Source organism: Gambusia affinis, linkage group LG05 (genome assembly GCF_019740435.1).
Source record: "Gambusia affinis linkage group LG05, SWU_Gaff_1.0, whole genome shotgun sequence".
NCBI classification, from domain to species: domain Eukaryota; kingdom Metazoa; phylum Chordata; class Actinopteri; order Cyprinodontiformes; family Poeciliidae; genus Gambusia; species Gambusia affinis.
The window spans coordinates 22,147,360-22,159,762 of NC_057872.1; the positions used below are offsets into that span (position 1 = coordinate 22,147,360).

General features: G+C 41.8%; 1 protein-coding gene across 1 annotated transcript in view; it reads left to right on the forward strand.

The window, feature by feature from the left end:
- LOC122831121 overlaps positions 1-3,686 on the forward strand; it is a 33,305-nt gene extending 29,619 nt beyond the window's left edge. Inside the window, exons 21-26 of the mRNA XM_044117072.1 lie at positions 27-81; positions 209-276; positions 608-905; positions 1,866-2,020; positions 2,631-2,910; positions 3,056-3,686. Coding sequence (XP_043973007.1) covers positions 27-81; positions 209-276; positions 608-905; positions 1,866-2,020; positions 2,631-2,910; positions 3,056-3,206 — 1,007 coding nt within the window. The 3' untranslated portion in view covers positions 3,207-3,686. The remainder of the gene's footprint in view (positions 1-26; positions 82-208; positions 277-607; positions 906-1,865; positions 2,021-2,630; positions 2,911-3,055) is intronic.
- Positions 3,687-12,403: the final 8,717 nt, after the last annotated feature.

Sequence of the window (12,403 nt, forward strand, 5' to 3'; positions counted from 1 at the left end):
ATAAATAGATGAGTGAAGGACTTAAGAAACACTCAAAGGCAAATCTCTCTCCTCAAACAGAAAACCTACCAAAGAATCAAGGTAATTTCTCAGTTCTCATAAATTTCTTACAGTATTTCTAACAAGCCTAGGAAATATTTTCAGAGTTGTTTTTTATTTTATTTTTGTAATTTAATTTTAAATTGTTTTTCTCTCCTGTTTTTGCCAGAATCATGAGGTACGGTGTTCTGTTTCATTTGCTGCTCCTCCTGCCAGTGTGCTCAGCTTACACTTACCGTAAGTAATGTGAAATTTATGTCAATTTAGAAACTGCAAGCATAGTTTGTGATTGAACGTTAATCTATGAACTCAACACAATATTCTAATTGAACTTATTCAAAATGAGTTTTGTCTTTAAAGAAAGGCTTTGCTCTAACTTCAGCAAACAGCATAATATTCTGCCTTCCATATATATGTAGTTTATATTTACATTTACTGAGACAAAAAAAGCATCAAAGACTTTTAAATTGACTAACAGATAAACGGATGTGAATTTTCACAACTGTATAAATCTCTTAAGCCAAACAACCTACAATAGGATTAATTAAAATTTCTCTGTTCATTTCAGAAAATGTGGCTTTACGCGGCAAAGCTACACAGTCTTCTCAGTTCAAAGGGGAGCCGTGGAATGCATTTGTAAGTGCCTCCAATGCTATTGATGGAAACCTAAATGCTGACCTTACAAAGGGATCTTGCACCCACACTGATGCTGAAAACAGCCCCTGGTGGAGAGTGGACCTGCTGGACTCATATATAGTCACCAAGGTCGTCATCACCAACAGAGGAGACTGCTGTGGAGAGCGACTCAATGGTGTGGAAGTTCGCATCGGAAACTCTTTGCAAAAAGATGGCACTGCAAACCGACTGTGAGTGAAACCCATGCATACAGTGTGAAACAAGGGAGCCTCAATGCTACTCAGATTTGAACCTTTTTCAATTCTGCACCTCCCCTTAAACAGAGACTTATTTGGTATCCAAAGAAACTCTGAGCTGCAAGCTGATTTTGCGCCCAGGGCTTCAGGACAGTGACCACAACCCTTCATCCATAGAGATTGTAGGGAGCTCTGGTAGTGACAAAATATACATAAGTATTGGTGGTTTCCATTTTTAAAATTTTCAGTAAATGTGACTAAATTTGTTGTAATTGCTGTTTTTTTACCATGGTTTTCCAACCATTCATTGGGAGTAAAATTTAGCAATTTCTTATTGTTTTATTATAGTTGGATAGAAAACTATAATATATTTCCTTCCCAAAAAAACAAAAACAAAACAAAAAAAAACTAGCAATTTTAGACATATGACAAAAGTTTATTAAGTTTAGTAAATGAAACAAAGGAAATCCTCAGTTTGGTAGATGATGCTAACCAATGCCAAGGCCAAAAAGGCAAGGAATTTCTCTGTAAATGTTCTTGTGTTTATGTCAGCTACATCAATCTTAGTACAGGTACTGAGCAGTCTTGGATCTATGGTTTCACAAAGTTTGTAGCTCTATTGATTCTATTTCTATAATGTTCATACAGTACAGACCAAAGGTTTGGACACACCTTGTAATTGAATCCAATTACAAGGTGTGTCCAAACCTTTGGTCTGTACTGTATACTGTTGCAATCCTCATTTTCTCTGAAACTATAGCAGCTCCTGGGATATTTAAACTTCTGATGGAGTCACCCCAGTGTTACCTTTATACTGATACCAAGATTAATGAAATAGTTTGTAATTGCGAAGAAATACTTAGATAGATTTGAGTATGTGATTTTGAACACTTCAGCAAGCCATGTGGGGAATAAAGAATCTTGAATGTTACTGACTCAGCTCTTCTTTTCTAGGGTTGCTACCATTTCTACAGCTGCATCTGGAAGCTCTTATTCAATAAAATTTTCTAAGCATGTGGAAGGACGTTATGTGACCATTATAGCACCTGGTGCGAACAGGGTTCTACATATCTGTGAAGTGGAGGTCTATGGATACCGCGCCCCGACTGGTGAGAATCTTTCGAAACATTTTTGATCATATTTTTATCAGTCAAGTTGGGTTGGCCAGTGAGTGTCACTGTGGTTTTTCCATAGTTTGTGTTTATGTAGATGTCATTAAACACTTTGACTAGGACAATCTCAGTATGGTGGTGACATTAGAAACTGGACAGAGTTTTTAGAGCCAAAATCATAACTGTACAGACAACCCTAGACGATTTATTAACAAAATCATCAGATGACTGCTTGCACAAAAATAGCACTGCTTACGCAGTGTTGAGGCTGTTCTTACAAATTAATTGTATATGAAATGTTTATCCTCTGCTGAAATTTGTTATTAATTTACAAGAAAAAAAGCACCTTTTGGGATGATGTCCTTACAAAAAGCAATGTGGAGACACAGAAAGTAGAAAGATATTTATTTTCTCTAGCAAATTCTCTGTCAAACCTAAGCTTAATATGAAATCAAGAAGTTTCGGTTTTACAAGTTTCTAAATACCAAATTGAATACTTGAACAAACAAACAAAATAAATAAAAATATGCACTTGTCAATATGTACATAGGTAGAGTATATTTGTAGACTATGTATCACAGCTGACATTTAACATTTTGTTTTGCAGAAGAAAATGTGGCAGTTTATGGAAAAGCTTCACAGTCAACAGTTTATCCTGGAGCCCTTGCCTACTACGCTATTGATGGGAACCGTGCAGCACTGTGGAGCCAGAGTTCCTGCAGTTCCACAAATAATGACTTTAGCCCCTGGTGGAGACTGGACCTGGGAAGAACCTATAAAGTGTTCAAAATTCACATAACCAATCGGGTAGAAGTTCATACTCGAATTAACGGAGCTGAAATTCGTATTGGAAATTCACTTGACAACAACGGAAATAACAATCCCAGGTAGTTTACAGTCATTTTATCAAAACACTGAATACAAATAAAACATGTTGTTATAAGCATAAATTATATATCTCATGAATTATTTTTGCTAAAATAATGTATTTTTGAGTATGTCCTGAAATCTTAAATCTTTTTTCTCTGACAGGTGTGCTGTGATCTCAACCATCGCTGCAGGTGTTACTGAAACCTTTCAGTGCAACGGCATGGATGGTCGATACATCAATGTTGTCATACATGGAAGAAAAGAGTATCTCACTCTGTGTGAGGTGGAGGTGTACGCATCGAGACTGGATTAAAGTTTTCATGACAACACTGTGGTTTAAAGTTAAAGCTTAAAGTTAAAGCTGAATGATTCATTTTGATCACTAGAGGGGGTAAAAAGTCTTATGAATATCTGATTGTATTCTGATTGTATTGAAAACCAAAATTAAACTCTATGGGGAAAGCAGTTCTGAGCTGGTGTAGGCTTCTGATGAACCAATCATGTACTTTTGGGACACTGTGGGATGCTTGCTGGGTCTGATTTTGAAACATAAGCAACAATTTGAGACTACAGGTTGAAAAACAAATATAAAAGAAAAAGCAACAAATTTATCAGTTAATGTAAAACTAAGAGTTATAATGTGTAACTTTTCCAAATCTTGTCTTTTGATATAATCTATCAGACAATCAAACTATCTTATGATCTGTCTCATAGGTCTCTTTCATTCTGTGGTTTATTCAACTGGTCTGAAATCTGGTGTATATTTCTTTATTAAATCGCTATAATAAGTCTGCAAAGTTGGTTGTGGATTATTTGTACATTGTGTTATTACTGCACACTACTTAATTTTCTGTTAAATTGTTGGTTAACATAACTAGAAAATCAGTTGTGTCAACAAAAAACTTTTAAGAACTTTGGTGAAAGAAAATATCAAACCTGTCATGATGGGTGCTAGCCGGGTTACCCACATGCAAGAACACGCTAAGAGAGGCGATATAAAACAACAATAATTTTATTTTGGGAAAAGGTAGTGGGGTCAGGGGGAAAAAGTCCTGGAGCCTGGGAATGAAGGAAAACGGTCGTCGGACTGTTGATGAGAATAGGCGGAGTGAAACACGGGACAGATCCAAGGTAATTTTGAGTATATTTCAGAGAGTGCTTACTTGGATGCGGAGTGAGGTTTTGTCGGTGGCGGTGGCTGAAGAAATGGATTACCGTTTGGAGAGCGAGCAGGTAAGCCTTGTAGGTGGAGAGGAGCGCGGGTCGACTTCCAAGCGGGGTTCCGGTGATTTGCTCCCGGAACATGAAGCGCCGGCAGGCCCAGCCTGTGGCGAGCCGTAGGGAATCCACGGGGAGGGACCAGGGAGGTGAGTGCACGAGGAAGGCAACCGACTGGTAACACCAATGGCGTCGTGAGGAAACACAAGGAAATCTGACGGAAGAAACACAGGGAGCGATCAGAACACGAGGAGCGATCAGAGCACAAGGAGCGATCATAGAAGGTTTCTTTTCTTAAGGAAATGTCTACCAGTTGAGGCAAACACTCAGGCACTGGAGTGTCAGCTAGGCGGTCCTTATGAAGCGCCTCCGCAGCTCTTGATGATTAGACACAGGTGCGTCTACAGGTTGGCCGCCACACTTCTCCAGGGGCTCCGCTCAATGGTGACATCAGGTGGCTGTGAAAGGAAACAGCAGCTTCCCAGAACCCAGAACAAAAACAGGAAAAATAACCCCAACCTAACAGTACCCCCCCCCCCCTCAACGGACGCCACCTGGCGGCCGAGAAGAGGAGGAAGGCTGAGAGGCGGTGTAATCACTAATAAGGGAGGGGTCAAGGATAAAGGAGCGGGGAACCCAAGAGCGTTCCTCTGGACCGTAGCCCTCCCAGTCAACAAGGTACTGGTGACCCCGACCGCGCCGACGGGAAGCCACAATCCTGCGGACAGAGAATGCAGGATGACCGTCAATAAGACGGGTGGGAGGAGGGGGTTCGGCCGGAGGGCAAAGATTACTGGACAGGACCGGTTTAATCTGGGAGACATGGAAAGTAGCATGAACACGTAGGGAGGGAGGAAGGCGTACAGCTGCTGGACTGATGACTGACATTATCTCAAACGGGCCAATAAACCTGGGAGATAATTTCTTGGACATGGACTTGAGGGGTATGTCCCGGGTAGACAACCAGACCTTCTGCCCGACCAAATAAGTGGGCGCAGTGGTTCTTCTCCGGTCAGCCTGTTTCTTGTTCTGAGTGGCAGTGTGATTAAGTGCCGTGATGGTTTCTGACCAGATCTTTTTACAACGGCGAATGTGATGCTGTACTGACGTTACCGATATGTCCTTCTCGTCGGATGGCAGGAGAGGGGGCTGGTAGCCGAGAGAGACCTCGAACGGGGAAAACCCTGTGGCTGCTGAAATGTGACTGTTGTGTGCATATTCTACCCATGGTAGATATTGAGCCCAGTCTTCGGGGTTAGAGGCAGTCAGGCAACGCAACATGGCCTCCAGCTCCTGATTTAACCTCTCTGTCTGGCCGTTAGTCTGGGGATGGTAACCAGAGGTTAATGACACTTTCCCCCCTAGGGCGGAACAAAATTGTCACCAAACTTGGGAGATAAACTGAGGACCCCGATCGGAAAGTATCTCCTGAGGGATGCCATGTAATTTAAAGACATGTTTAATGAGAAGCATGGCAGTTTGAGCGGCAGTGGGGAGTTTGCGAAGGGGAACAAAATGACAAGACTTGGAGAAGTGACAAGTCAATAGCGATGTGAGACCAAGGTCTCTTGGGGATAGGTAATGGCTGGAGTAATCCTGTGGGTGGCTGATGGGAGGACTTGTTCCTGGAACAGACTGGACATGCTAACACAAACTCTTTGACATCTTTATGAACTGATGGCCACCAGAACCTTCGGTTGACCAACCCAATAGTTCGACTGATACCTGGATATCCGGAAAACTTTGAGGAATGTATCCACTGTAGGAAGCGGGATCGAGCGGAGGCAGGGACGTACGTCCTCCCCTGTGGACATGACTCAGGGACAGGCTCGATTAGCTGGGCTTGACGGATGAGGTCTTCAACCTCCCAGGTAACTACTCCCACCGTGCAGCTGGGGGGAAGCAGGGGAGTGAGTTCCTTCTCGGAGTCATCAGGTGCATAAAGTCTAGAGAGGGCATCAGGCTTGACATTTTTAGAACCTGGACGGTAAGAAATAGACAGGTTGAATCAAGAAAAGAATAATGACCAGCGCGACTGTCAAGGGTTTGAACGTTTAGCTGACTGAATGTGAGACAGGTTCTTATGGTCAGTCCAAACTACTATGGGATGCTCAGCTCCCTCTAGCCAGTGTCGCCATTCCTCTAGAGCGAGCTTAATAGCCAGTAACTCTCTGTCTCCCACATCATAGTTGTGTTCTGCTGGTGAAAGTCTGCGAGAGAAAAATGCACAGGGGTGAGTATTATTATCTTTTTCAGAAACTTGAGACAGCACAGCTCCCACTCCAGAGTCTGAAGCATCGACCTCAAGGATGAACTGTTTAGTGGTATCAGGCTGAACTAGTACAGGGGCGTTAGCAAACAGGTTCTTGAGTCGGTTGAAGGCTTCCTCTGCTTGTGGGGTCCAGGTAAAACTAGACTTTGTGGATGTGAGCGCAGTTAGGGGTAAAGCGGTCTGGCTATAATTCCGTATGAAACGGCGGTAAAAGTTGGCAAAACCCAAGAACCGTTGCAGCTGTTTACGGGTCTCGGGTCTAGGCCAGTCCAACACAGCTCTGATCTTGTCCTCCGAAGGTCTTACCTGCCCGCTCTCAAGGACGTAGCCCAGGAAGGTAACGGATGATTGATGGAACTCACACTTCTCTGCCTTTACGTACAGTTTGTTCTCCAAGAGGCGTTGGAGAACCTTTCTGACATGCATCTTGTGCTCCTCCAGGGACTTGGAATAAATCAGTATGTCGTCTAGATAAACGAAGACAAACACATTAATGAAATCTCTGAGGACATCGTTTACAAGTGCTTGGAAAAAGGCGGGAGCATTTGGTAAACCAAACGGCATAACTAAATACTCATAGTGTCCCATGGGTGTCTTGAATGCCGTCTTCCACTCATCTCCCTCGCAAATGCGAAGGAGGTGGTAGGCATTGCGGAGATCGAGTTTGGAGAAAATGGTAGCTTCCTGGACAGGGTTAAAGGCTGAGGAAAGAAGAGGTAAAGGATATTTATTTTTAATGGTGATCTGGTTCAACCCCCTGTAGTCAATACAGGGCCTCAAGGACCCATCCTTCTTCCCCACGAAGAAGAACCCTGCCCCAAGGGGTGACGAAGAAGTGCGTATAATGCCTGCTGCTAACGAGTCATTAATGTATTTCTCCATGGTCTGACGTTCTGGACGGGAGATATTGTAAAGTCGGCTGGTGGGTAGTGGGGCTCCGGGCAACTGATCTATGGGACAATCATACGGGTGGTGGGGGGGTAGAGTGAGTGCTTTGCTCTTACTGAAGGCTGCAGCCAGATCCTTATATTCAAGGGGAATAACTGACAGGTCAGGGGAATCGGTCTCATGCTGCTCTGCTGTTATGGAAGTCGGGGTAACGGCAGAGTGGAGACAAGTTGCATGGCACTCACTGGACCATGATTCAATAGTAGTCCTTCTCCAGTTTATCTGTGGGTTATGTGCGAGTAGCCACTCAAACCCCAGAATAACAGGGGCGCTGACTGCGGGGAAAACAAAAAAAGAAATTAGCTCTGAATGGTTACCAGAAATCACAAGACGGACGGGTGTAGTCCTCTGGATAATCCTGGGCAGGACCTCCCCATTTAGGGCTGAAACATGAAGTGGAACAGGGAGTGGTTCTGTAGGGATCCCTAGCTGTTCAACAAGGGTAGAGTCAATTAGATTTTGTTCACAACCTGAGTCAATAAAAACAGTCAGAGGAAGAGATTGATGGCGATGGAAAAGTGTAGCAGAAATAAGGAGACGAGATCTTCTATTGGCGGGTTGCACCGGCAGCCTCCTCGTCGTTACCGCCGGGCCTGCAAGTTTAAACTTACGGGGCAGTTAGCAATGAAATGGTTGGGACCCCCGCAATACAAGCACAACCGAGAGACTAGTCTCTTTTGCCTCTCCTCAGGTGTCAGGCGAGTGTTACCCAGCTGCATGGGCTCAGGTTCTGAGGTCTCCGAGGGGTTTGGTACCTCCTGAAGACTAGGACGGGTAGCTTGTAGGGGGGCTCTGGCTGAGAGAATTCGGCGATTTCTCTCCTTGGCTCGAGACCGAATTCTATTATCCAGTTTTATGGTCAGACTTATAAACTCTTCTAGAGTCTCAGGTTCATCCAGAGTAGCTAATTCATCTTTGATCTGTTCACTTAATGCATGGAAGTAAGCACTTTTAAGTGCAGTAGCATCCCATTTAGAGGCGGCTGCCTTTATCCTAAAGTCAATAGCAAAATCGGACACCGTTCGTTGCCCCTGTTTTAGGTTCCAGAGTTCTCGGGAAGCTGAAGTCTGGTCCGTCTCTTGACTAAACACCTGTTTTAATTCCTTAATGAAATCGGAATATGAACAACCAAAATCAGTGGGGGAGGAAAACTTGGCTTCGGCCCAAACCAGAGCTCGACCGGACAGCTGGGACAGCACATAAGCTATTTTAGCATTGTCGTGTGGAAAACTTTGAGGACAAGAATTGAAAATGATGGAACATTGTAAGATAAATCCCCCACATTTGTGCACATCACCTGTGAACTTCTCGGGGTCTGGCAGCCGGATCTTCGAAAACGTGGGACGGATTGGCGGGTCTGGGACTGCAGGTGAGGTTGGAGCTGGAGGCTGCACCTGCTGAACGGAACCTTGCAAAAAGTTAGACAGCTCTGTCAACCGACGGTTTGTTTCGGCCTGTCTATTACCCAACTCTCTTAAAGCTGAATCATGTGACTGTATGAGAGCGTGTTGTTCAGATAAAGCCCTTCTTATTGCGTCTGCTGGGGTAGGCTGTTGGCCTGAGTGTTCTGTCATGATGGGTGCTAGCCGGGTTACCCACATGCAAGAACACGCTAAGTTTTTACACATTTATTGAGACAAATGAGTCGAACGTTTTTCAGTGTCTGAAGAAAACGCTCTCCGCATTTGGTTTGAAATTTCCCGATTTTTCATTTAACATCATATTAGCTTAAAGTATTACAAAACAGAGGCCCATTATGTAGAACATTTTATATCATGCTTAACTGTCTAGTCTATTAATGTAGAGGGGATGCATTTTAATTACTGAGCCTGCCAATATTTGTATCCCCTGTCTACTGTTGATATGAAACGTATAGCAGTAGCACAGAGAATAAGTTTCATTACGTAGAAAAGGTAAAGTCCCTCTTAACTCTTCATTTCTTCAAGTTAGCAGAGGGATGCATTTTTTTGCATATCAAATTATTAGCTTGCCAATACATGTAGACCTTATATATTTTCTACAAATATAATTCTACTGACACAAAACGTATACCAGCAGTTCATAAAACAAGTGTGATTATATAGAAAAAGTAATTTCACTCTTAACTCTTTATTTCCCCATGTAAGCAGGGGATGCATGTACAGCAAAGCCTATAATTAGCCTGCCAAAATATGCATGGCCTCTCCGTGTTCTTCAAATATTATCCTATTGATATAAAACTCATACCAGTAGTTCATAGAACTACTCTGATTATGTAGAAAAAGCTATTTCACTCCTATCTTTTCATTTCTCCAAGTTAGCAGGGGATGCATTTTTTGGCAATATGGATGTTGAGCCTGCCAAAATATGCATGCCCTATCTATTTTCCTCAAATCTCATCCAATTGATTTAAAACTTATACCAGCAGTTCACAGAACTACTCTGATTATGTAGAAAAAGTTATTTCACTCTAAACTCTGTATTTCTCCAAGTTAGCAGGGGATGCATTTTTTGGCAATGTGGATTTTGAGCCTGCCAAAATATGCATGCCCTATCTATTTTCCTCAAATGTTATCCTATTGCTATGAAATTCATACCAGTAGTTCATAGAACTACTCTGATTATGTAGAAAAAGCTATTTCACTCCTATCTTTTCATTTCTCCAAGTTAGCAGGGGATGCATTTTTTGGCAATATGCAGGTTGAGCCTGCCAAAATTTGCATGCCCATATATGTGCAGTTGTCAAAAAGCAGTGCATGTTAGAAGACTATGTATCACAGCTAATATTAAACATTTTGTTTTGCAGAAGAAAATGTGGCAGTTTATGGAAAAGCTTCACAGTCAACAGTTTATCCTGGAGCCATTGCCTACTACGCTATTGATGGGTATCGTGAAGGCCGCTTTAGCCAGAGTTCCTGCAGTGCCACAAATAATGACTTTAGCCCCTGGTGGAGACTGGACCTGGGAAGAACCTATAAAGTGTTCAATATTAACATAACAAATCGGGTAGAAGTTCATACTCGAATTAACGGAGCTGAAATTCGTATTGGAAATTCACTTGACAACAACGGAAATAACAATCCCAGGTAGTTTACAGTCATTTTATCAAAACATTGAATGCAAATAAAACATGTTGTTATAAGCAAAAAATAATTTCTCCTGATTATTTTTGCTAAAGGACTGTATCTTTAATTCTGAAATCTTAAATCTTTTTCCACTGACAGGTGTGCTGTGATCTCAACCATCGCTCCAGGTTTTACTGAAACCTTTCAGTGCAACGGCATGGATGGTCGATACATCAACGTTGTAATACCTGAAAGAAATGAGTATCTCACTCTGTGTGAGGTGGAGGTGTACGCATCGAGACTGGATTAAAGTTTTCATGACAACACTGTGGTTTAAAGTTAAAGCTTAAAGTTAAAGCTGAATGATTCATTTTGATCACTAGAGGGGGTAAAAAGTCTTATGAATATCTGATTGTATTCTGATTGTATTGAAAACCAAAATTAAACTCGCTATGGGGAAAGCAGTTCTGAGCTGGTGTAGGCTTCTGATGAACCAATCACGTACTTTTGGGACACTGTGGGATGCTTGCTGGGTCTGATTTTGAAAGATAAGCAACAATTTGAGACTACAGGTTGAAAAACAAATATAAAAGAAAAAGCAACAAATTTATCAGTTAATGTAAAACTAAGAGCTTTAATGTGTAACTTTTCCAAATCTTGTTTTTTGAACAGAATCTGTCAGACTGATAATCTATCATATCTATCAAACAATCAAACTATCTTATGATCTGTCTCATAGGTCTCTTTCATTCTGTGGTTTATTCAACTGGTCTGAAATCTGGTGTGTATTTCTTTATTAAATCGCTATAATAAGTCTGCAAAGTTGGTTGTGGATTATTTGTACATTGTGTTATTACTGCACTCTATTTCTGTTAAACTGCTTGTTGACACAACTAGAAAATCAGCAAATCACATGTAACTCAATCCAATTGGGAATGGACTGTGCAACAGAGTCTGATGATAACAGAGCATCATTGGGATGTGGTTTCATTTGTTTCATGGATGCATGTTAATATATCTAAACAATGTTTCCAACACCTACTTGAATCTCTGCCATGAACAGTAATGCAGTTCTGATGAGTAAAAGGGCCCAACCTGGTCTTTTATGACATATGGAAACTATCATGAACATAGTTTTTTCTTTGCATTATATTTGCTCTACTAGAGGATTTTTTTTCTTAGTACAATCTCCAAAGAGGAGCTCTCATAACCAAATAGGATTCGCCATAAACAATTTATAGGCTGCACAGTGGCGCAGTTGGTAGGGTTGTTGCCTTGCAGCAAGAAGGTCCTGGGTTCGATTCCCCGCCCAGGGCCTTTCTGCATGGAGTTTGCATGTTCAGTGTGAGTGTGTGTGTGAATGGTTGTGTGTCCTGTATGTCTCTGTGTTGCCCTGCGACAGACTGGCGACCTGTCCAGGGTGAACCCTGCCTCTCGCCCGGAACGTAGCTGGAGATAGGAACCAGCAACCCTCCTGACCCCATTAGGGACCAGGGTGAACAGAAAATGGATGGATGGATAAACAATTAAATGGGAGTTTATGTCTGATAAAGTCTTTGCCTACTTGTAAATTAATATCTGGTTCTGTCACTGTTTAAACCCAAATCTAGTTTGTTTGAATTCTCTGCCTTTTTTGTCGACAGTTAATTAACAATGAATTACTGCTTTTCATCTTTCCTTTCATTCAGGCCATTCAATGTGTTTTACTTCCTTATTATGCAAATATTTGCAAAAATCACAGCATCAGTCTCCGGTGTCATTTTGTTTTCCCCACAGAAGTAACTCAAATGTTGCTGATTGTTATATTTTTTTCTGTCAGAAAATCACATGTCTGCAATGGATTTTAGTTTTAAATTGGTAAAAAAGCACATTACTATTTCCTGATCTTTTCCATGATTAAACACTTTTAAGAACTTTGGTGAAAGAAAATATCAAACCAGGGCAGAGAAGTTACTTGATTAACTTTTATTTCTGTAGAATTCTCAAGGGAAAAAAACAAATAGTAGAATATAAATTTACATAATCCTA